General features: G+C 44.6%; 1 protein-coding gene across 1 annotated transcript in view; it reads right to left on the bottom strand.

Annotated features, from left to right (window-relative positions):
- The window catches only part of kif26ba (kinesin family member 26Ba), a 275,252-nt gene that overhangs the window by 52,509 nt on the left and 196,328 nt on the right, over nucleotides 1-26,415 (bottom strand). Inside the window, exons 6-8 of the mRNA XM_067988624.1 lie at nucleotides 6,235-6,444; nucleotides 5,694-5,787; nucleotides 2,745-3,007 (exon numbers count right to left, since the gene is read on the bottom strand). Coding sequence (XP_067844725.1) covers nucleotides 2,745-3,007; nucleotides 5,694-5,787; nucleotides 6,235-6,444 — 567 coding nt within the window. The remainder of the gene's footprint in view (nucleotides 1-2,744; nucleotides 3,008-5,693; nucleotides 5,788-6,234; nucleotides 6,445-26,415) is intronic.

Raw genomic sequence — 26,415 nt, 5'->3', positions numbered from 1 at the left:
CGACCCAGAGACAAAGGTGCAGGGTGCCCAGCCAGTCTAGTTATTCGGTTGCCCCCCAGTCATTTTGAGAAACGAAGCCCAGTTCTCCCAATGTTCGGCTTTTAAAAAGGGCCTGTGAACATAGAATCATAGAATCATAGAAGTTACAACATGGAAACAGGCCCTTCGGCCCAACATGTCCATGTCGCCCAGTTTATACCACTAAGCTAGTCCCAATTGCCTGCACTTGGCCCATATCCCTCGATACCCATCTTCCCCATGTAACTGTCCAAATGCTTTTTAAAAGACAAAATTGTACCCGCCTCTACTACTGCCTCTGGCAGCTCGTTCCAGACACTCACCACCCTTTGAGTGAAAAAATTGCCCCTCTGGATCCTTTTGTATCTCTCCCCTCTCACCTTAAATCTGTGCCCCCTCGTTATAGACTCCCCTACCTTTGGGAAAAGATTTTGACTATCGACCTTATCTATGCCCCTCATTATTTTATAGACTTCTATAAGATCACCCCTTAACCTCCTACTCTCCAGGGAATAAAGTCCCAGTCTGTCTAACCTCTCCCTGTAAGTCAAACCATCAAGTCCCGGTAGCATCCTAGTAAATCTTTTCTGCACTCTTTCTAGTTTAATAATATAGTTCTGGTCTCTATATTATCAAAAGGATACAGAGGCATTGGAGAAGGTGCAAATGGATTTACTAGGAATAATACCAGAATTGAGAGGTTATAACTATCAGGAAAGACTGAGCAGGCTGGGGCTCTTTTCTCTGGAAAAGAGAAAACTAAGGGGTGACCTGACAGAGGATTTTAAGATTATGAAAAGGTTTGATAGGGTAGACAGAGAGGCTTCCACTTGTGGGGGAGACCAGAACTAGGGGCCATAAATATAAGATAGTCACTAATAAATCCAATGGGTAATTCAGGAGAAACTTCTTTACTCAGAGAGTGGTTAGAATGTGGAGTAGTTGAGGCGAACAGCATAGAGGCATTTAAGGGGAAGCGAGATAAACACATGAGGGAGAAAGGAATGGCAGGGTATCCTGATAGGGTTAGATGAAGTAGGGAGGGAGGAGGCTCATGTGGAGCATAAACACCGGCATGGACCTGTTGGGCCGAATGGCCTGTTTCTGTGCTGTACATTCTATGTAATTCTATGTAAAAGAGGCTCCGCAAGCAGGAAAAGAAAGAACTTGCTTATGTCCTCAGGATGTCCCAAAGTGCTTCACAACAGATAAATTAGTTTTGAAGTGTAGTCGCTGTTGTTTTGTAGGGAAACGCAGTGGCCAGTTGGTGCATAAGAAGATCATACCAACAGCGCCTAAATAAATCTACTTTTGGTGGTGCTGGTTGAAGGATAAATGTTGGCCAGGGCACTGGGAGAACTCCCCTGCTCTTCTTTGAGCAATATCATGGGATCTTTCACATCCATGCAAAAGACGGCAGCTCTGACATTGCAGCACTCCCTCAGTCTTGCACTGAAGTGTCTTAGCCTAGATTATGAGCTTGGGTTCCGGAGTGGGGCCTGGACCTGTGACTTCCTGACGCGTGCAAGGCTGAGATGTGTGAAACAGGTTCAACTGTGCATGGAGAACACAGGCAGCCTCGACAAGGGCAATGGGGTGGGGAGAGGGAAGAAGTGGTCGTACATCCAAGGAAATGTACGACCACTCAGTGAATCCATTTGTGTCAACACTGGATTGATGCTAGCATGATTCTGGGATAAGGGTAGTGTAAATGACAGTTTTAGCCTCTCTATGGCAAACCTTGCCAAAGCAGACAGTAGATGGCATTCTCTTGGTATAGCAGCACTATTATCTGTAATATGATAGACGTAGAGAAGATGTTTCCACTTGTGGGGGAGACCAAAACTAGGGGCTATAAATATAAGACAGTCACCAATAAATCCAATAGGGAATTCAGGAGAAACTTCTTTACCCAGAGAATGTTAGAATGTGGAAATTGCTACAACAAGGAGTAGTTGAAGAAGAATAGTATAGAGGCATTTAAGGGGAAGCTGGATAAACACATGAGTGTGAAAGGAATAGAAGGGTGTGCTGATAGGGTTAGATGAAGAGGGGTGGGAGGAGGCTCATGTGGAGCATAAACACCGGCATAGACCAGTTGTGCTGAATGGCCTGTTTCTCCACTGTTAATTCTATGTAATTGTTTGTAATTGAACCTGCCCTGCCCTGCAGCATTAATAAAGGACTACTACCAACTGATACATAGAATGAGCTTCAGTGGAGTAAGTCTATGAGTCGAAACAGGATGGGCGGGGCTCCTGTAAAGCCTCCATTGGTTAATGCACTGCCCAGTGAGGAATTGAGCCCTGTGGGCCAGGGAGGAAGTGCTGTGGTCCATCCCCAGGGTGTGTGGTGAATTAGCTGATCTTAGCTCGGATGGTAATAGGGCTGCGATACTAGGCCTAAGTGTCATCCCCAGCTAGGCTGGTGGGGGGGGCGGGGGGGTGAATGCAGCCTGGGAGGGGGTAGGGGAGGTCCTGCTCCTAATTGCCATCCAGTACCTGTTGTGGACATGCATTGAGGCCTCAGCGGTAATACCCATCCATAGTCGCTTGACAACGCTTACTGACTAGGCCTTCACATGAAGTACAGGCACTTGGAGGCCACCTGTGCAACTGCACGAGCCTCCATTTTCCGAAGAAGAAATGTTTTTGCAGCCTGAACAAGTTTAGGGACGGACACCGGGTACCAAGCTTGCATTTTCGGTACATATAAAACCGTATTACCTGCATGCCGCAGATCGGGTCCTCGCAGAGGTAGACTCCAGGAGACTGGCCGTCCTGCAGACTGCCTGTAGCCACCTCGGACAGCAGGTCCTTCAGGTTTTCTTCCTTCCCCCAGACCTCCACTGCAGAGACCCTGACTGAGAATCGAGCTCCCGTCTTTTCTTTCCTCTCGTTAATCAGTTTGAAGAGCCACGAGATAGCACAAGGGATTATACCGAGGTTTTGCATGGAGTCATCTTTCCCAATCGTAGTGTACGACTTCCCTGTCACATCACAAAATGAAAACACTTTTTGAGTCGAAATTACAAAATGCAGCAGAACTTCAGTTTCCAGTACAGATTTATGGTTTTTACAGATTCGAACCTGACCCAGCGGCTTAAAACAGGAAGAAGTGCAATTTCCCCTCGGAACGTTTATTTAGAACTCCAATCTTGTCACAAAATTGCCTTTTAGATGATTGAGTGTTGGAATGTTCTTCTGGAGGACTGAAGTTCATTCAGAGATAAGTACCGATGTTCATTCAGACATGTTCCATGGTAAGCTGCACTCCCTCAAAGATTAACCATCATTACATTTCAACTCTTCTTTAGTATTAGCCCTTGATAACAGCACTGACCCAAATACTGGTAAGTGCTGCTTAAGCTCTTGGTAGGACAGAAAACATGGAAAATGAAGACAGATCTAAAATATTGGGTTTCGTGCTGGAGAGAAACCTTCCAACAATTCGAAGCCTGCAAGCTAATAACAGACTTACTTTCTGCCTTCGAAGCTGATTTCAATCATTTCCATTTAGTTGTGAATGAGATTGAACAACCAATCGAGGAAACCTAGGTCTCCAGTGAAGGTCAAACCTTCTTTCCTTCCTGAAACCTCTGGGTAAGATCTTTCCCCTCCCTCGAAGCTAAAGCCCCCCCGATGGCTCACTGGGTAACTGCACATTATGGTGAGGGACTGAGTCATACAGAGCAGGAAGATTAGTTGATCTCAGTAAGGACTGTGGCAGGGGCGCAATAATCGGTCTCAATGTCCCTGAGCACAGGGGCGACGAAATAATTAGCCCTAGGGCTCCCACTCCTGATGATTATCCAGCGGCTGTAAGGTACACATGCACGGACATCAGGTGAGGAGAGGATTGTTCCTGGTTGTGATGACTCCCATGCTAAATATGAAGAATGGGCCAGGTATTGGGAGGTCCACTGCACCCCAGCATAAGCCAGGTGGAGAAAGAAAACCAGAGGGGGAAAGTACATTTTTAAACAGATTTCCTCCTAAAACCAAATCTTGCTGCTAAACAGCAATGGTCCCAAAACTCTGTGATTGAGCCCATCTTGGCGTAAGAGATGTGCCCACCAGGAACTTCCATGGTGCCCCTGGTGGGCTTCCCAGTGACTACGCTTCAGATGCAATCCATTGGTTCGGAAGCAAAAACAGAAGATGCTGGAAACACTCAGCAGGTCAGGCAGCACCTGTGGAGAAAGAAACAGTTAATGTTTCAGAAAAAAAGGTCATCGACCTGAAACGTTAACTCAGTTTCTCTCTCCACAGATGCTGCCCGACCTGCTGAGTGTGTTCAGCAGTTTTTTCTTGTTTTTATTTCAGATTTCCAGCATCCGCGTTATTTTGCTGTTGGTTATGAAGCGCCTTGGGACATCCTGGGCCTGTGAAAAGTGCTATGAAAATGCAAGATCTTTCTTTCCTTGTGCTCTTTTCAGGTGTTCAACAAAGACCTTATTGCAGCTGGCAGCTGATTTAAGAGGATTTGTGGTTCTCCCATATCACTGTGTGTGAGAAGTTTAACCCACATTTTAGTCCACTGCAAAATCATTGGTTAACCAGCAAACTTTGTTACCGTCAAAAACTTTTAGTGACCCACAGGTAGCCCCAGAATAGCAAAACACCAGCAGTTTCTGAGCTCGTATTGTCTACAAGTTTCTGCTGATGCCACTCAGTTCCTTAGCCCATCTACGTCCCTACAGATTAATGCGAAGCAACCTGGAATTTTCTAGTGGATGATAGTTTCACTTCTGATTAGTCACAGCGGTCTGACGATATAATAGGTAAAGTACAGATAGTGTTCTGGATGATGATGAAATCTCACGCAGTGCAATCCTATCGCAGAAGTGAAACGACGCCCTTGAAAGGACCAACAACTGGTTCAAGATCCAAATGTATGGGTCTGCTTTATTTAAGGTAGTCTCATTCTAAACACGTGAGCTAGATTTCCTGGGAAAGATTGGGAAATCGCACGGCTAAATAAACAGCATCATCGGGGCCTCATTTCAACATAACTAACCGCAAGCTGCTAGCACTAGCGAAATCCCAGCCGGGGAAGTGGATGGAGGCGAAATGAGCAGTATTCCCGCGTGACGCGTCCCCGTCCGCTTTCCGATCGGCTATGCCAACCTTAGGCGTAACCAGCGGGAAAAATGTACCTTCTCTTTTCATGGCTGTTCTTTACAGGGAGGATGTCCCTATTTTTTTTTTCTGTTTGAGTCAACAAGCTGGGCCATTTCTACACCTCCACAATTAGGGCAGGTGAAATGCTGATTTCGGTTGGAGTGCGCTCAGAGAGTTTACCTTCACGTCTGGAAAGTTGGAAGAGGCTCCCTGAGCTCGATTTGCCGGGGAAAGCGAACCCATTTGGCAGACAAAGGCCGGTTGTCTAAAGGTTTGTTACGTCGACATTGAACACTTCCTGCCTGAAAAGTTCACATCAATCTCTCTAATTAACGTGAAAAGTGAATTGCTTTTAGACGTCAGAAATCTGGTTTTTTGCTCTCTCAAAGTCGAGTTCTCAGTCGGATGAGGGTGATGAGGGAGGGGCGGAGGATGGGTTTGGAGGGGGGTGGGTTTTTCGTCCCAGTGGAGTATTGTTGCTGACGAGTTCAACCCCCAGTTTGCATGCGCGTAACTGTTTGTCAATTAACTGCAATGAAAGCTCGTACTAACCTAGCTTGGCGTGCCCAAAACAGAACACGCAGCCGTCTGCACCATTCACCACAGATTGGATCACTTCCGCTACCGTACCTGCACATACTTCAGCCTGTCATAAAAACAAGAGGAGTTAGTTTGCGATGAATGGGCGCGGACAAAAGAGCATGGCAGAGACCCCCAACAACCCCCGAATGCCGATTCCCGTGATTCCCGGGCCCTCCCGATTCCCGACTCTCCGGCTCCCTCCCGGCTGCACTCCGCCCGATCGAGGCTCTCTGCAGGTGACATCACGGAGTGGAGGGGGGCACTGAGGCGGGAAATTTAAATCGCTGATCTCCCGGGCTGCTCGTTCGGGAGAGGCATCCCCCCATTCCGGGAAACTCCCGGTCATCCCGGGAGGGTTGGGAACCCCATCCCCTCCCCCCCCCCCCCCAACAAAAGGGTGCAGGAATTTGTAGCCTCGGGAACAGGGAGCGATGCAAACGGCTTTACGGGCGGTTTTAGTATTTTTTTTGCAGCCGCGGTTAAAGGAGAACGGGACTGAATTGCCACCGACCTGCGAAGAGTCCTGCGGGAAGACGGCGTCGAAAGCAAACATCTTTGGTGGCACCAGGCCCCCTCCTCTCTTCTGCGAGGAATTCTGGAGCCCGTTAGCCGGCGGGTCATACAGAGTGATCTGCTTTTTACGAGGGTCGACTTTAAAGAAGCAGCTGGATTCGGACGTGTCCCCGACCGAGGCTGGGCAGATCCGCAGCATGACCTTTACCTGTGGGGAAGGGAATTTTAAAAAAAACAGACCATAATATTCAAAACAGGAAACGGCCGGCGTTTTACCTCGCTCTTTTATTCTGCCTTATTAAAACACAGCATGGGCCTAGGTTGTACAGGGCCTTTCACTGCATCCGTTCCACCCCCAAACTTACTGCATCATGTCGAGGGGTTGTCAAAACTTCCAGGGTTGCCCTGGAGTCTCCAGGAACTGAAGATTAATCTCCTGGACACTGCTGCGAGCAACAACCCCAGAGAAAAATCACAGGGGCATTTAAACAAAATGTGCGTTTATTTCTTTTTCTTGTGTATTAGTCATAAAAATATTGGAGACGGTGGGGGGGAAACGGCTGTTTGACTGATGGTCAAGAATCATCCAATCGGCTAACAAAGAGCCTGGTCGCTTTCCAATTGGCCGTGGGAAGCGGGAGGTCATGTGATGAAACCTCCAGGAATACGTCCAACCAGAGTTGGCGACCCTAATCACGGCCTTCACCTTCAGGCTCTACGTCTGGTTTTCCCAACTTAGGCCTCTGGTTTTCCTCAAATCGGTAGGCCTCAAAAAAAGACATAACCTGCTTAGCCCATGACAGCTTGGTCTGACTGAAGGCAGCTTATTGGCCAGCTTCGAATTCATTTCCTTGGAGTTCACATTATATTTCATCACATCTTAAATCCAACCGCAAACCACTTCATCTGTTCATCTAGACACGGCTAGAAAATATAGGGTGGCAGAGAGAGAAAAAGAGGGAAAGAAAGAGAGAGAATTTTGCCATGAATCAGGGTTTGGATGGTCAGGAAAGGTGCTGAGTCTGATCCCTGGTGGATCGACTGGATATTTTAGTGGACAGCTAGTGAGTTGTTATGATCTGGAATGCGCTGCCTGAAAGGGTGGTGGGAGCAGATTCAATAATAACTTTCAAAAGGGAGTTGGATAAACCTGAAAAGGAGAAATTTGCAGGGCTGTGCGGTGTGGGACTAATTGGATAGCTCTTTCAAAGAGCCAGCATAGGCACAATGGGCTGAATGGCCTCCTTCTGCGCTGTGTGATTCTATGATTTGAGGGCAAGCAGGCTCACGTAATGGAGCTCCCGGTAATTTAATGGAGGCTCTTCACTTGCTGTTCAGGTTAATACAAAGTCAGAGATTCTGAGCTGGATTTTCCTGAATCTTCCCCAGGCGGATCGGCGAGAGACTTGGGCCCACCACCCTGACCTGGCTATGAGCCGGACCAGGTTCATCCTTGGGCTTCACTACAAAATTGCAGAGCGGGCTGCAAGAGGGACCTCCAGCGCAAAGAGGGAGACTGCCACTGCCCGGTGTGGCACCCTCCGCTTCAGCATCCAAGGAGGTAGGGCTCGGCTTAAAAGTGGGGACGGGCGTCCCGCAGATCGCAAGGCAACTTCCACGTTAGGCCTCGGACTGAGCTGGGGGCCTAGCAATGGTAGCCGGGGCCCAAGGGAAGGGAGAGGTGCTGACTACTGGGCCCTTTCCCTTCCTAAAGGGACATCAGCAGTCCTTCCGCTGCTGTTGCAAGGATTACTGTGACTCCTCTTCTGGTGGTCCATGGGGGGCAGTGATGGGGGAAATCAGATGATTTGCCAGGCTCTGCCTCCCCACAGGCTCGGGTGGGTAAAGGGGTGGTTGCTGGTCTTTCCGGCAGAGGCAAGGGGAGCAAGACAAAGTTTGGGACAGTGAAGTGGTGATAGGCCGCATCGTTGAATTTCCCCACTTTTTCCACCAATCTCCCACCTCATTTGGAGCGGGATAACGGAGGAAAATCTAGGCCTTTGAATTCATATCTCCTCCTCTCCCGCCCACATTCCAAAATTGCTTTTTTCTTTCTTTCCCCCATTCTCCTCCCTCTCCCCTTCTCCCGAATGCCCTGTGGATGCGGTCCCACGGCCACCAAGCCCCCTCTGGCATCTTGTCCCGTCACCCATTATTCGTGTGGGAGCCTCGGCATCGAGCACTGGCCAGCTATTCAACTGCAGGGCGCAAGACAGCCGAGACGAAATCGTGTCCTGGGCCAAGGTGCACTTCCAGCAGGGGTCAATCAATCTTTGTCCATTGACAACTGTGCAAATATTGGCAATGCGGAAATCGGCTGCCGCGTCTCCTACATTACAAGAGAGACATACATTTCAAAAAAAGTACTTCATTGACTGTGAAGGGATTTGGGACGTCCTGAGGTCATGAAAGGCGCTATAGAAATGCAAGTCCTTCCTTTCAGAAGGCTGGCTGTCGGTGCCTTCAGGAGAGGAGAGACGGAGTAAATTGTGGGGGTTGCTCAGCCGCAGAAGAAATGCCTGTGAGAAATATATCCGTGTAGTGCCATCAAATGAAATAGCGGGCAATCAAGGAACTCTTTTAAAAGCTCTGACATTTAATATTTCATGGTCACAACTCACTGGAAAGATTGAGCCAAGAAACTAAGTGAGTAGATTAAAAACTGCCTCTTCACGCTCCGCTCCCTGAGTGCCCTTTTGCCTTCTTCCAGACATTTACATTTCTATACTAATCTATTGTAATTAAATAGCGTAAAAGAAAGCAGTTACAATTAAAAAGGCTGCTCATGCATACTGCCAGAAGCACTACTTCCAGCCATGATTATTCTGATTTACAACAGCACCAACTTGTATCTCTCCCTATTAAATATAAAGGGCTCTTTTTTCAGTTTTGTTCAACCCTCAAAAGTTCAAGGACTGCGACAGACTCGCTTCCATAACAAGTCATTAGTGCGTCTGTAAAGCCTACAATTTAGGAAAATTCTTACATGATGTTTAAACCCAAGGACTTGCACTTGTTTTCTTTGGAAGTGGGGAGACTTTGAGGTGCCCTAATTGAAGTTAGGGCAATTTGCCTGCATCAAAGTTGATCCAGGCAAATTGTTCACCACGTAAAAGCCATTCGAATATCAAGGGGCAGGAGGGGGGCGGAAGTTACAAGTTTAGGAAGTTGGAAGTGAAATGCTTTCAGTGCGAGGGGGTTGTAGAATTGACGAGTAAGTTACCAGAGAAGACCATTGAAGTGAAGAATATAAATGGGTTTAAGGAATAATTAGATGTATTCCTGGAAAGAGGAGGGATTGAGTATAATGAGAAGGTGATCTGGCACGGCCATGATCTATGAAAAAAAGAACGGCTTTGTTGAGCCCTAACGACCATTTCCTGTTCTTAAAAATTCCCAAGTTCTCACGCACTGCAAGGTTTCCATTTACTTTTTATCCAAAAGCATCTATGAAGTGGCAGCTTTCCTGCAGATCTCTCACTGGGCTCCCTCGCCCACTTTAGTAACCTCTGTGTACAGTCGATTGTTGTTAGCTGGATAACCTGCCTTCCATAAACAATTAATCATTTGTCAGGAGTTCACCAGGAATCACAATCTGGAAGTTACTTAGAAGTCTGCAATATTAGTCTACGAGCACTTGACATATCCGTACGATATTGTTTTGGACTTTCTTACGTGCATCCCTCTCTTCACCCCACCACTGATGGCACAACCGTGAGCCACCTGTGTTCCTACTGTCTGGAGTTCCTTTCCTGAATCTCTTCACCTCCCTCTCCTTCTTTGAAAACCTTGCCAAAGTCTATCTCTTCAACTAAGCTGCTCACACCCCACCTATCCACACCCTTTCTGGCTTAGTCTCTATTTTACTTATCTGTGATATTTATTACATTAAAGGCACTATATATAAAAGCAAATTCTTGTTGTTGTTTGTTATCTTAACGGAAGTGGGAGTGTGTTTAAAAGAAACTACTCTGTTAAACCAGCAGACAGAGGAATGTCCTACAGATGTGTTAGTTGTTTGTTCATTCATATCTCAGTCATTTCTAAGCTTATCAGTAAGAATTGTGTGTTATGCAATTTGTGGCATGGTTTTTATTTGTAATGTAACATCCATAAGAATTGTTAGGAGCAGGAAAGGGCCATTAAACGTAGAAGAAAAAAAAGACTTGTATTTATACTGCCTTTCACAACCTCAGGACGTTCCAAAGCACTTTACAGCCAATGAAGTACTATTGAAGGGAAGTCACTGTTGTAATGTAAGAAACACAGCAGCCAATTTGCACACAGCAAGGACCCGCAAACAGCAACGAGATAATGACCAGATCATCTGTTTTAGTGATTTTGGTTGAGAGATAAATACTGGCCAAGACACCGGGGAGAAATCCCTTGCTCTTCTTTGAAATAGTGATATGGGATCTTTTACGTCCACCTGAGAGGGCAGAGGGGGCCTTGGTTTAACGTCTCGTCCGAAAAACAGCATCTCCAACAGTGCAGCACTCCCTCAGTACTGCACTGGAGTGTCAGCCTCAATTTTGTGCTCAAGTCTCGAGTGGAATCTATTTTCCAGAGATCCAACCCCATCTATGTTTCGTTCCATTATTACGGTAATTTGGTATATTGATGTAACAGAAGTCATGGTGTGTGACTGTGTGACTGTTTGGGATGGAAACCTGGTAAAATGTATAACAGAATAACACCTACTTTTAGTTTCGTCTGGTTGTCCCTACCAACGTCTTCACTTAGAGGAATTTTACAGAGGTCGAGGAGGACACCAGCAAGAGATGGGAAAAATTGAAGGGTAGAGGGTGAACCGAACACTGGTTAAGGAGATGGGTTTTTATTTATTTATTTTTTTATTCGTTCATGGGATGTGGGCGTCGCTGGCGAGGCCGGCATTTATTGCCCATCCGTAATTGCCCTTGAGAAGGTGGCGGTGAGCCGCCTTCTTGAACCGCTGCAGTCCGTGTGGTGACGGTTCTCCCACAGTGCTGTTAGGAAGGGAGCTCCAGGATTTTGACCCAGCGACGATGAAGCCACTGAAGGAAGGCAGAGAGGTAGAAGGCCAAAATAGGTTAGGGAGAGATTTCCAAAGAGCACAGGTGCAGTGGCTGAAGGATTGGCCTCTGATTGTCAAGCACAGGGGGTGAGGAGAACTGAGCAGTGAACCAAAACTGGAGAACTGGAGGGTGAAGGCTCCGATATACAGTTAAAGAAGATTGCCCATCATCTTGTAAGTTCCCTCTCCTTTCGCCCCATCATTGGCGGCCGTGCCTTCAGCTACCTTGGTCCCACTCTCTGGAATTCTCCTCCCAAACCTCTTCACTTCCTCTTTTTCTTTAACCACCGCCCCCCCCTCTCCCGCTTAAAACCCACCTCTTTGATCAAGCTTTTAGTCATCCTCCTAATCTCTCCTTCTTTGGTTCAGCACCTGTTCTTGTCTCTGTGAAATGCCGTGGGGCATTTTTCTATCTTTAAGTTGTTGTTATTGATTGCACAGATAAGATGGAGATAAGGTGGGGCGTATTCACTTACTAGAAGCAAACAGCTTAAAGCATTCAGTGAACAATGAATACAGCGGCTGTTGCTTTTTAAAAAAAAATTAGACATTTTTAATTTCTATTTACTTAGCCAGAAATATCAGATACTCACTTGGGCGAAACGTCTATAATATTAAACAGCACCAAGAAGCTCCATCACAGAACGGGCTGTTTGATTTGAATAGCCTTTGTTTAAAGTTATTGTTTGACAGCAAAACCTCCCTCTAATTCATACTTCACAACCACAAAGCGTCTGCTGCAGAAACCCTCGGAACAAGCCTTTGATTGGTAACTACGTGTTAGGCTGTTAAACCATTCGTCGCACAGCCTCCACATTTGCTGTCTTCATAACAACACTGGGTAAACAATCCGCTACCCAAATACTTCACAACAAAACAGGAGGACATGCACCTCATGCAAATGAAAGAGCAAAAAACCCGAGTACAAGAGGGCACTTTGGATCAAGGCTCTGCACTGTTCTATACATAAATCGATGCTCCCTCAGCTATTATGGCAATATTCTTGCATTATAACATTTGATGTCTGTGAGACCCGGTGCTGTCTGAGGGATCCCGTGTTGTCTGGGGGATCCCGTGTTGCCTGTGGAACCCAGTGCTGTCTGTGGGACCCAGTGTTGTCTGTGGGACCCAGTGTTGTCTGTGGGACCCAGTGTTGTCTGTGGGACCCAGTGTTGTCTGTGGGATCCAGTGTTGTCTGTTGGACCCAGTGTTGTCTGGGGGACAAAGTGTTGCCTGGGGGACCCAGTTTTTTCTGCGGCTCCCGGTGTTGTCCATGGGACCCAGTGTTGTCCATGGGACCCGGTGTTGTCCATGGGACACGGTGTTGTCCATGGGACCCGGTGTTGTCCGCGGGACCCGGTGTTGTCCGTGGGACTCGGTGTTGTCCTGTCCGCGGGACACGGTGTTGTCCGCGGGACCCGGTGTTGTCCATGGGACACGGTGTTGTCCGCGGGACTCGGTGTTGTCCGCGGGACACGGTGTTGTCCGCGGGACCCGGTGTTGTCCGCGGGACCCGGTGTTGTCCGCGGGACACGGTGTTGTCCGCGGGACTCGGTGTTGTCCGCGGGACTCGGTGTTGTCCATGGGACCCAGTGTTGTCCGCGGGACACGGTGTTGTCCGCGGGACTCGGTGTTGTCCGCGGGACTCGGTGTTGTCCGCGGGACTCGGTGTTGTCTGTGGGACCCAGTGTTGTCCGCGGGACTCGGTGTTGTCTGTGGGACCCGGTGTTGTCCGCGGGACTCGGTGTTGTCCATGGGACCCAGTGTTGTCCGCGGGACTCGGTGTTGTCCGCGGGACTCGGTGTTGTCCGCGGGACTCGGTGTTGTCCGCGGGACTCGGTGTTGTCCGCGGGACTCGGTGTTGTCCGCGGGACTCGGTGTTGTCTGTGGGACCCGGTGTTGTCCGTGGGACTCGGTGTTGTCCGCGGGACCCGGTGTTGTCCGCGGGACTCGGTGTTGTCCGCGGGACACGGTGTTGTCCGTGGGACTCGGTGTTGTCCATGGGACCCAGTGTTGTCCGTGGGACTCGGTGTTGTCCATGGGACCCAGTGTTGTCCGTGGGACTCGGTGTTGTCCGTGGGACCCGGTGTTGTCCGCGGGACACGGTGTTGTCCGCGGGACCCGGTGTTGTCCGCGGGACTCGGTGTTGTCCATGGGACCCAGTGTTGTCCATGGGACCCAGTGTTGTCCGCGGGACACGGTGTTGTCCGTGGGACACGGTGTTGTCCGTGGGACTCGGTGTTGTCCGCGGGACTCGGTGTTGTCTGTGGGACCCAGTGTTGTCCGCGGGACTCGGTGTTGTCTGTGGGACCCGGTGTTGTCCGCGGGACTCGGTGTTGTCCATGGGACCCAGTGTTGTCCGTGGGACTCGGTGTTGTCCGTGGGACTCGGTGTTGTCCGTGGGACTCGGTGTTGCCTGCGGGACTCGGTGTTGTCCGTGGGACTCGGTGTTGTCCGCGGGACACGGTGTTGTCCGCGGGACACGGTGTTGTCCGTGGGACTCGGTGTTGCCTGCGGGACCCGGTGTTGTCCGCGGGACTCGGTGTTGCCTGCGGGACCCGGTGTTGTCCGTGGGACACGGTGTTGTCCATGGGACACGGTGTTGTCCGTGGGACTCGGTGTTGTCAAAGAATTGTTGACAGCTCTCGGCATATTGACTGATCCTGGAATTTCCTGACATCTGGCAAACACTCAGTGACTAAAGTCAGCCTTTCAAATTAAGTCTTCCAATTATTTTAGTGACTAATCTCCATGTTAGACCAGAAAAAGAGAACACATGCAGCTTTTTGTTTTTTTGTTGGCAAGTTTTCAATGAGAGCTTTATTTACTGGTTTTCCAAGTTGTTGATTAAACCATTCTGTGATATCCCGTCGACTGAATCAAATGAATGTGGTATATTCACACTACAAGCTCAGGGCAGCAGTGAAGCAGTTTGGACTTCGCAACGATGCTAAACGCGTGTACTGTAAATTGCACATCAAGGCCCAAAGTGACTCTAAAGAAGACAAATGGCTCCTTGACCGTGGGGTGCATCGCAACTGAGCCCATTGATGACCTCACCTAATGGCTACACACATGCACTGGCAGTGGAACGGAGGCAGAGAGGAGCTGGTGACAGAAAACCTGGCTGATATTTTCCCTCCCTAATCTAGGGACAATAAGGTTATATTAATTATATAAGATTTGACCAAAAATCCAGGGAGGGGGATTAAGAGAAAATTTTTACGCAGCGAATTGTCATGATCTGGAATGCACTGCCTGAAAGGGTGGCGGAAGCAGATTCATTTGTAACTTTCAAAAGGGAATTGGATAAATACTTGAAAAGGAGAAATTTGCAGGGCTGTGGGGCAAGAGCAGGGGAGTGGGACTAATTGGATAGCTCTTTCAAAGAACTGGCACAAACATGATGGGGCGAATGGCCTCCTTCTCCACTTTGTGATTCTATGAACACCCCACCACCATTTCAGCTGAGACTTTCTAAATTAGTGTAAACAATCTTACAACACCAAGTTATAGTCCAACAATTTTATTTGAAAATCACAAGCTTTCGGAGGCTTCCTCCTTCGTCAGGTCATCTCCACATCATTTCTAAATTAGCACAGGCCAGATATAATAATAGAGCTTCCTAGTCTACGCAGCTCAGAATACCACGTAGTGCACTGATTTGACTCAACCAGTAACACTTTAACTTTAGTTATCATTTTAAAGTTACATTGTGGGATCAAATTACTTGGCTTTAAATGAACTTAACTAAAGAGGCGTGAGCTCAGCTAGGAGAGAAAGGGCAGCCCGTTCCCCTGGGAGTTTTCGCACCCCACCGACTTATCCAAGACCGTGCAGATATATCCCCTGGCAAATACCAAGGGGGCAAATGTCATTGGGGGGGGGCTGGTACGCTGGGCAGGAGGCCTGCTTATCAAACTGTTATCCACCCGGCAGAGTGGGCAGGTGACACTGCGATTTGGAAATGAGCATCCTATTTAAGAATCTGACACTCCAGGATTGTTTGCTCTGCAGTGTATTTGACACAATTAGGAGTTGGATGTACAATAAATGGCAAACCTAAAATCTCGCACTGGACATAATCAAAATCAGCCAATTTGGCCTGCAACTAAATTTTTTGATTGGTTCTGGAAATAGAGGATGTCTGAAGTGGCTCCCAGTCAATAAAGGATGTTCCCTGGAGCCAAGCTGGGGAGGTAAAGCTGGACCAATAGGCTTTCCTTCACCCCCTTGACATCCCTCCTCTTCCTTTTGAATCGAAAAAAAACCACGACAGCAAAGTTTTGATTGGTTATTTGCGGTGTCAATCACATGGAATGCACTACCTGAAAAGGTGATGGCAGCAGATTCAGTAGTAACTTTCAAAAGTTGAATTGGATAAATACTTGAAAAGGAGAAATTTCCGGGGCTATGGGGAAAGAGCAGGGAGTGTGGGACTAATTGGATAACTCTGTCAAAGAGCTGGAACAGACACGATGGGCTGAATGGCCTCCTTCTGTGCTGTAAGATTCTATGTAGCTTTAAAACCTTAATTCTGAACTCAAATAACTATGGACCAACTGTTTGATGTTAGTACAGAACCATCGCTCATCCAGTTTCTGTGTAAAAATTTGTGAACAATAAACTGGGCACTAATGGGTAGATTCTCACCTTGGACATACAAGTCTTTTTTTTCCCCACACTTATGTCTGCGCCTTATGATGTGGAGACATTAAGGTTTAAAATTGATTTTCATTAGTAGCAAAACAAACATTAAGGTTCACCTCACGATTCCTACCCTCTGGCCCGCCCTATCATACCCTGTGTCCGGTTTTCGACTTGGTACAAAAGTGGTAACAAAATGGCCGCACTGGTAAATTTGGAGCCAGGATTTTTTCCCTCACAAAAATTATGTATTCTTCATTTCTAGCACAGACTCGCCAACTCACGGTAACTGGAGATTTGAAAAGTGGTCAGCCACCAAAAAAAGGTGTCTGGTTTTGGCGGTTTTAAGTGTAGCGTACAAAATGAAGATCCGGGGGGAATGATTTTAAACCCCAAGAACGGGTGGGTTGGGGGCGGGTGGGAGTTGAAAATAGTTGTTTTGTGGGTCAGGACCGCAACCCGGCTTTATTTCCGGGTTTAACGTCGGCGGGTAAAAGTACAGGCTTCCCACTGGGAATGCAAAGTCTGAAAATTTTGCGGTTGTGACCCAAAAAAACAACTATTTTCAACTCCCACCCGCCCCCAACCCGCCCGTTCTTGGAGTTTAAAATCACCCCCCCCCTTTGTCTCTGAATATTACAATAAACAACAAGGTTCTCTTCTGGCACAATGCAAGACACTGTGATGTGATGAGAAAGAAAAAGGAAGTGGAATTTCACTCACTTGTGACAGTGTTTATACACATTGACTGCTCAGCCACATATCACCATTATGTGCAGAAACCTTGAGGCCAGTGTTAGGACTTGACATGTGACATGAAATAGGCCTCACCCACCAATCTCTTCCAACAACTTGGAGTGAACGATTTCTTTACAGCCTGCTTACAGTTAACTCATCCTGCTCGTGGCACTTCTCCAGAACACAAGCCGACTAACACATCGTAAAAGTGTCTCCTCTTGTTTTACGGTCTCGCGCACGCAAACAGGACGGAAAAATCGCACCCTGCACAGTCGACACGGGCCAGCTGTTTCAAAACAGCCCGGGGCTTGTGAGGAGGTGGCTCAACGGGTAACGACCGAACTCCATTTTGTTTGGGAGCAAATTCCCTTGGATAATCCAGATTTTTAAAAAAAAGATGGCCCAAGTCAAAATGTGTTAAATCTCGGGTTGGTCACTCACCACATAAGCAAGCCCGTTACAGCAACCCCACTGCAATCCATTTACTGCTTGGAGCATTGAATGAGGCATCGCGTTTACAAAATAAACATGGGGGGGGGGAGTTTCCAACGTGTGCTGGCGGTGCGTGAGTTTCCCTCCCGTCAGCTCGTATTCGGAAAATTGCTGATGTGGTTTCATCGTATTACATCGGCAATAACAATTTTCTTCAAATTGCCTATTGTAAAAAAACTAAAGAAAGAATGAACTTGCAATTATATAGCGCCTTTCACCACATCACTACGTCCCAAAGTGCTTTTCAGCCAACAAAGTACTTTTAGAAGTGCAGTCACTGTTGTAATGTAGGAAACGCGGCAGCCAATTTGCGCACAGCAAGGTCCCACAGTCATCAATGTGATAATGACCAGATAATCTGTTTTTTTAGTGATGTTGGTTGAGGGATAATTGTTGGCCAGGACACTGGGGAGAACTCCCCAGCTCTTCTTCAAAATGGTGTCATGGGATCTTTTATATCCACTGAAGAGGGCAAACAGGGCCTCGGTTTAATGTCTCATCTGAAAGGCAGCATCTCCGCCAGTGCAGCACACCCTCAGTACTGCACTGGAGTGTTGGCCTAGATTATGGGCTCAAGTCTCTAGGAGTGAGACTTGAACCCATAACCCTCTATCATCAAAGGTGAGTGTGCTACCCACTGAGCCATGGCTAAGACTAATCCTTAGCATGCCATGATTGAATTTACTTGTACGCATGGGTTGCTGCATGGTGGACTGACCAGTATATTGGCACATTATGTTGACACAGAAAAATCATAAAGCTAACCTTATCGATGTATATGCAGGAACTGAAAACTTCTATTAACCTGTTGACATATCCTCTTCCTAACATCATTTCATTGTGAAGGTAGAATTATAGGTTGCTGGGAATAAGTAACAAGGTGATAATTTAATCAATGATTCCAATTCCATTATAAGTCAGAGTAAAACCTGAGTTGTATATGGATATCAAATGACTATAGCTGGAACATTATACCAATGTTGAGTGTAGTTCAAGGATGCGGCACCAAATGACTGACCCATAGCTTACAGAGATGTACATGGGTGCTGTTCCATTGTTGCATCCAGACTTTTGACAGTACCAACAATTACTCTTAGTTATACCAGTAATTATACCAGTTATCACCAATATTACTCTGAGTTATCGCTGGCAATTATTCCTAATTACCACCAGCACTTACTCACGGTTATTACTAGTGATTACTTACAGTTATTCTTAATGATTATTTGTGGTTATTACTAGTGATTACTCACGGTTATTCTTAGTGATTATTCATGGTTATTACTGGTGATTACTCACAGTTATTACTAGTGATTACTCATGGTTATTCTTGATGATTATTTGTGGTTGCCACCGGTGATTATTTATGATGACTTATCAGCAATTACTCATGATTATTAATTGTAAACAATTTTACAACACCAAGTTATAGTCCAGCAATTTTATTTTAAATTTAAAATAAAATTTTATTTTGAATTTAAAATAAAATTGCTGGACTATAACTTGGTGTTGTAAAATTGTTTACAATTGTCAACCCCAGTCCATCACCGGCATCTCCACATCATGATTATTAATAGCAATCACTGATAATTACCACCAGTGATTACTCACGGTCGCTCTGCTGCTCTTCATAGTTACAATAACAGACTGTGGAACTCTGGGGATCTTCAGAACCAAAAAGAGAATGTACTTTTATTTAGCTTTGTGTAAAGGGCCAACCAATTCTCAATTCACAGCGGTATTGGAGAGGCCCCATGAATCAGCCTCGTTCCCTGAGAATGGGTGATGCAGTGAAATTTGTGGATTGGTGCAGAATGAGTAATGAGGCTCTCATTTCCTCTAGGGGCTCCGGTGACCTCTTAAGCCCCCAGGGTAAAGCTCGAGTGGTTTATTGATATCTTCTGAAGTCTAAGATTAAATTGCAGCCGTATACTTAACTGTCTGCTTTTAAAATCTACTCTTGGTAATTCAAAGCATGCTAAAAGAAAAAAATCGAATCATCCAATAATTTGAATTAAGCAATATGAATAACAACAGTCGGAATTTAAGTGCTAAAAAAATATAATTAGTACATCATTTGAATTAAGCAACTTTAAATTAAGAGAAGTAGATTCAACCTTTAACTATAATACATAATATAGTTCAAAACATTGCTGATGAGAAGGTGGGGCAGGGATATTAAGTATTGTGCTGTGATGCCACTCTGCAGGGCAATATTGTCAGGCGATCGGCAGGAGGATATAATAAAGGAATTTTTTTTTAATTGCTCTCGGGATTTGAGCAATGCAAGGCCGGCGTTTATTGCCCATCCCTAGTGGCCCTGAGATGGTGATGGTGGGCCTTCTTCTCGAGCTGCAGCAGTCCTAGTGGTGATAGTTCTCCCATGAGGGTGTTACATTGAGGAGAGCAACCAGACTTCTCAGTTAACCAAGAACTCAGAGTATCTTAAACCCTTAGGGGGGGGGTCGCCCGCACTCGAAGCGAAGAGGCTGCCAAGTGATTTCGAGCCGTGGCCTCATTAACATCGGGCTGGTGAGCTGGGGGATGGGAGGGGGATGATGCCAATTGGGCCTCCCGGTGAAGCTGGCCGGATTGAGGCCTGTCAAAACTGGGCCGTTATTTTCTCAAAGGATAATGCCAATAAGGAGGCGCCTTTTGTTTCAGTGAACTAACTGTGGCAACACTGCCCCTTAAAACCTGCCCATTAAAAACAAAGGCCCCTAATACAAAAAAAACAACCAAATATATATTCTCTCCCTCATTCTTCCATTTATTGTTCTCCTGCTGTATCTATGCACTATTCCTCAATAGAGAGGGATGGTTCAAAGGAGGCCTGCTGCAGCAACATTGTGTATTGGTTCACAATTGGTTTTCTGCCGATCCATGAGATACGCCCCCTCTGATCACTGAGGCACCATCGGGAACTCAGCATATGGGGAGACCGCACAAGATCTAAGCCGACACTCCAGTGCAATACTGAGGGAGTGCTGCACTGTTGGAGGTGCCGTCTTTCACACGAGACCTTAAACCTGCCCTCTCAGGTGGACGTAAAAGATCCCACGGCACTAATTTGAAGAAGAGCAGGGGAGTTCTCCCCGGTGTCCTGGCCAATATTTATCCCTCAACCAACATCACTAAAAACAAGATGATCTGGTCATTATCTCAATTGTTTGTGGGACCTTGCTCTGAGCAAATTGACAGCCGCATTTCCTACATTACAACAGTGACTACACTTCCTAAGTATTTAATTGGCTGTAATGCACTTTCGGGCGTCCTGGGGTCATGAAAGGTGCTATATAAATGCAAGTTCGTTCTTTTCTTTCACTTTATTTCACAGCAGACCACCTGATACTCAGCCTCTCCAACCAACGTTTCACACAGAAGGTAGGTTGCACATTTACTGAGCAGTTTCCTACAGTTGGGATGACAACTGCAGTCTATTTAGTTTCCATCTACGGGCGCCACCAGTTTATTTCATTTCAGGTTTATTTGTGCCGTTTTTTTCAGCAGTTATGGATGGACGGCCACTGGGCTGCACAGCTCTCCACATTCCACTGCTCATCGATCAAGCTCAAACCCTACCCATCTGGACAGTGCGGTTCACAAGAGACGGGGTGATGGAGTAGCCCACTCAGCCATCACACAACTCTATCAATCCATTAGCAATTAATCGGCTGTGGGAACCGGCTTATTGAAGGTTAATGAAGGCTAGGCCAAGCAATTACTCATCATTACTGCTACAGAGGCTGCACACAGAAACACTTTAAGGGGGCCTGATGATGGGAGGCTTGATGATATGCACTTGGCACATTAGCAATGGCCTGCAGTTATCGCCGTTCCCCACTGTTGCACTCGGGGAGGCAACAGTGCCTCTCCTCGGCCCAAGGCCATAACACGACCCTGCAATTCCACCCACGCGCCAATTTGCCCCTCTCGGCAAGGCCATCAAAGCTTTGACATGTACCCACAAGGATGGCAAATCAGTGGCTAAGTAACCCCAAGGCACTCTGGTACATATACTAATGGACAGTTAGAAAGCAGCACTGGCCGAGGCCTAGGAGCTGAAGACTCACTTAGCCTAAAATATAGAAAAACAAATAAATGGGAGGAGGAAGTTGCTAAATTAATTGGAGGCCCGTTTAAGAAATAATTATTATTATCGTCCTTGACTGAGTAATATATAAAGCTAGCTCGTATTTGGTGGAATAAAATATCACCACAGGACATAATAGTGTTTTTTTACCAGTGTATTATATCTGTTGCCAAAAAATCCGTAACTCCCCTAGTTCACCGCGCCTCTCAAGATTCATCCAGGGTTATCTCGGCCTGGGATGTTGGCTGTAGGTGGGAATTGGTTAATATTGAGTTGCTTCACAGCAAACACTCTACACTCACTTCAACATCAGTGGAACGGGGTTTATAGCAAAACCTCTTTTGCCTCACCCCACCCCCCGAATCCCACAACATCGGGGAGTTTCGATATTTGAGAGAGCAGCTCAACCAGTGACCGAGGGTTTTGATGAGGTGGACCTGTTCACTATGATAAATAATGTTCCTATATATACCTGTTCACTATGATAAATAATGTTCCTATATAAACCTGTTCACTATGATAAATAATGTTCCTATATATACCTGTTCACTATGATAAATAATGTTCCTATATATACCTGTTCACTATGATAAATAATGTTCCTATATATACCTGTTCACTATGATAAATAATGTTCCTATATATACCTGTTCACTATGATAAATAATGTTCCTATATATACCTGTTCACTATGATAAATAATGTTCCTATATATACCTGTTCACTATGATAAATAATGTTCCTATATATACCTGTTCACTATGATAAATAATGTTCCTATATAAACCTGTTCACTATGATAAATAATGTTCCTATATATACCTGTTCACTATGATAAATAATGTTCCTATATATACCTGTTCACTATGATAAATAATGTTCCTATATATACCTGTTCACTATGATAAATAATGTTCCTATATATACCTGTTCACTATGATAAATAATGTTCCTATATATACCTGTTCACTATGATAAATAATGTTCCTATATATACCTGTTCACTATGATAAATAATGTTCCTATATATACCTGTTCACTATGATAAATAATGTTCCTATATATACCTGTTCACTATGATAAATAATGTTCCTATATATACCTGTTCACTATGATAAATAATGTTCCTATATGTACCTGTTCACTATGATAAATAATGTTCCTATATATACCTGTTCACTATGATAAATAATGTTCCTATATATACCTGTTCACTATGATAAATAATGTTCCTATATATACCTGTTCACTATGATAAATAATGTTCCTATATGTACCTGTTCACTATGATAAATAATGTTCCTATATAAACCTGTTCACTATGATAAATAATGTTCCTATATGTACCTGTTCACTATGATAAATAATGTTCCTATATATACCTGTTCACTATGATAAATAATGTTCCTATATGTACCTGTTCACTATGATAAATAATGTTCCCATATGTACCTGTTCACTATGATAAATAATGTTCCTATATGTACCTGTTCACTATGATAAATAATGTTCTTATATATACCTGTTCACTATGATAAATAATGTTCCTATATGTACCTGTTCACTATGATAAATAATGTTCCTATATGTACCTGTTCACTATGATAAATAATGTTCCTATATAAACCTGTTCACTATGATAAATAATGTTCCTATATAAACCTGTTCACTATGATAAATAATGTTCCTATATAAACCTGTTCACTATGATAAATAATGTTCCTATATAAACCTGTTCACTATGATAAATAATGTTCCTATATAAACCTGTTCACTATGATAAATAATGTTCCTATATAAACCTGTTCACTATGATAAATAATGTTCCTATATAAACCTGTTCACTATGATAAATAATGTTCCTATATAAACCTGTTCACTATGATAAATAATGTTCCTATATAAACCTGTTCACTATGATAAATAATGTTCCTATATAAACCTGTTCACTATGATAAATAATGTTCCTATATAAACCTGTTCACTATGATAAATAATGTTCCTATATATACCTGTTCACTATGATAAATAATGTTCCTACACGTACCTGTTCACTATGATAAATAATGTTCCTATATATACCTGTTCACTATGATAAATAATGTTCCTATATATACCTGTTCACTATGATAAATAATGTTCCTATATGTACCTGTTCACTATGATAAATAATGTTCCTATATAAACCTGTTCACTATGATAAATAATGTTCCTATATGTACCTGTTCACTATGATAAATAATGTTCCTATATATACCTGTTCACTATGATAAATAATGTTCCTATATGTACCTGTTCACTATGATAAATAATGTTCCTATATGTACCTGTTCACTATGATAAATAATGTTCCTATATGTACCTGTTCACTATGATAAATAATGTTCTTATATATACCTGTTCACTATGATAAATAATGTTCCTATATGTACCTGTTCACTATGATAAATAATGTTCCTATATGTACCTGTTCACTATGATAAATAATGTTCCTATATAAACCTGTTCACTATGATAAATAATGTTCCTATATAAACCTGTTCACTATGATAAATAATGTTCCTATATAAACCTGTTCACTATGATAAATAATGTTCCTATATAAACCTGTTCACTATGATAAATAATGTTCCTATATAAACCTGTTCACTATGATAAATAATGTTCCTATATAAACCTGTTCACTATGATAAATAATGTTCCTATATAAACCTGTTCACTATGATAAATAATGTTCCTATATAAACCTGTTCACTATGATAAATAATGTTCCTATATAAACCTGTTCACTATGATAAATAATGTTCCTATATAAACCTGTTCACTATGATAAATAATGTTCCTATATAAACCTGTTCACTATGATAAATAATGTTCCTATATATACCTGTTCACTATGATAAATAATGTTCCTATATATACCTGTTCACTATGATAAATAATGTTCCTATATATACCTGTTCACTATGATAAATAATGTTCCTATATATACCTGTTCACTATGATAAATAATGTTCCTATATAAACCTGTTCACTATGATAAATAATGTTCCTATATATACCTGTTCACTATGATAAATAATGTTCCTATATATACCTGTTCACTATGATAAATAATGTTCCTATATATACCTGTTCACTATGATAAATAATGTTCCTATATATACCTGTTCACTATGATAAATAATGTTCCTATATATACCTGTTCACTATGATAAATAATGTTTCTACACGTACCTGTTCACTATGATAAATAATGTTCCTATATGTACCTGTTCACTATGATAAATAATGTTCCTACATGTACCTGTTCACTATGATAAATAATGTTTCTACACGTACCTGTTCACTATGATAAATAATGTTCCTATATGTATCTGTTCACTATGATAAATAATGTTCCTATATGTACCTGTTCACTATGATAAATAATGTTCCTACATGTACCTGTTCACTATGATAAATAATGTTTCTACACGTACCTGTTCACTATGATAAATAGGGGGTGGTTTTAACCCCCAAGAACGGGTGGGTTCGGAGCAGGTGGGAGTTGAAAATAGTTGTTTTTTGGGTCACAACCGCAACCCGGCTTCACTTCCGGAATTAATGTGGGCGGTGAAAGTCCAGGCTTCCCACTGGGAATGCAAAGTCCAAAAGTTTTGCGGTTGCGACCGAAAAAATCAACAATTTTCAACTCCCACCCACCCATTCTTGGGGGTTAAAACTACCCCCATGGTGTCCCTACGTTTACCTGTTCACTATGCTAAATGGTGTCCCCATATGTACCTGTTCACTATGATAAATGGTATTCCTACATGTACCTGTTCACTGTGAATGTACAAGTTGCACACTGCCACAGTTACTATTTTTATAGCATGTTGCTGAACTGCTGCTGCCACTGAAGCAGAGGCCAAAAAGATGTGTTGGCAGAACATTAAAGCCAATGAAGGAGAGCTATTTTATGTAACACCTTCCCCCGCACACAGCCACTGACTGACAACGGGAGTGCAAGGGGGCAGGCCGGCTTTCTCAAGCGCTGTGGAATTGCTTTCAGTGAATCACCTCACCAGTAATTGAGTCCCCGTCACCAGACTACAAATAATATTCAGTCAAAGAAAAATTGTCCTACATAAATCACTTACTGGTACTAAGCATTCTTGCTCACTCGGTGTAGAGAAGTCATACAGCCATTCTTTACAAACGAGCTTATGATCTTGCTATGCACAGCGAAAAGTGAGGCAAGGTATCATGCTGCAAGACAACACTACCAGCCTGAATAGACTGAAGCATGGAGTGGAGATGGGGCTGTGGCACTGTAGTCCTGTATCTCTGACCATCACTCGCTGCTACTCAGGCTCTGTACTGGTGTGGACCCTTGATAGATGTAAGCACGGGTTGGGGATAGGACTGTGGCCCATAGTCTTGTATCACTGACCATCACTCGCTGCTGGTGAGACTGTACTGTGTGGACCCTTGATACATGTAAGCACTTATGCACTGCATTTAAAGTCGGAATACAACCCAAGGCGCTTCACAGGCGAGCAATAATACAAGAAAATGGATTCCGAGCCAGGAAGGAGATATCAGGAGGGGTGACCAAAAGTTTGGTTAAAGAAGACACAATTGAGTGGGAAAGCATCATTACATACGCACAATGCCATGGGGTCCTAATAATCTCCTCCCTTCCCCCTCCTCACATGGAGATGATGTCCCTTTTAAGTAAAATCATTCCCGCTCCTTCCAAACTGGGCTAGATTCTGCCGTGTTTCTTGCCTCTGCGGAGACAGATCCCGTCTCTAACCCCCCCGGCGGCCCATCCAACCACCGGCCAATCTGGGGACAGGCCAAGCATATCTATGGAAGAGGGGCACGGTTATGCAGCCCTGGAACTGGATGGACCCCTGAAATCTTGAAAGTCGGGAGTCAAGGAGGCATCCGAGATGTCACGCTGTTTCAAAAAAAAATAACGGATTGAGCTTCACAACATTTGTAAAATCCCAGAGGAAACAAAGATAAAAATGCCTGGTTGTCGTCCCTCTGCCCTTTCATTCAAGTCCCATTCCAGAGACTTGAGCACTAGATTCAGGCTGAGACTGCAGCACAGTGCTGACAGAGTGCTGCACTGTCGGAGGTGCCATCTTTCGGATGAGATG

Source organism: Heptranchias perlo, chromosome 8, assembly GCF_035084215.1.
Source record: "Heptranchias perlo isolate sHepPer1 chromosome 8, sHepPer1.hap1, whole genome shotgun sequence".
NCBI classification, from domain to species: Eukaryota; Metazoa; Chordata; class Chondrichthyes; order Hexanchiformes; family Hexanchidae; genus Heptranchias; species Heptranchias perlo.
Note: the sequence above shows the minus strand (reverse complement) of the source record. Positions and strands in the feature narration are given on the sequence as shown.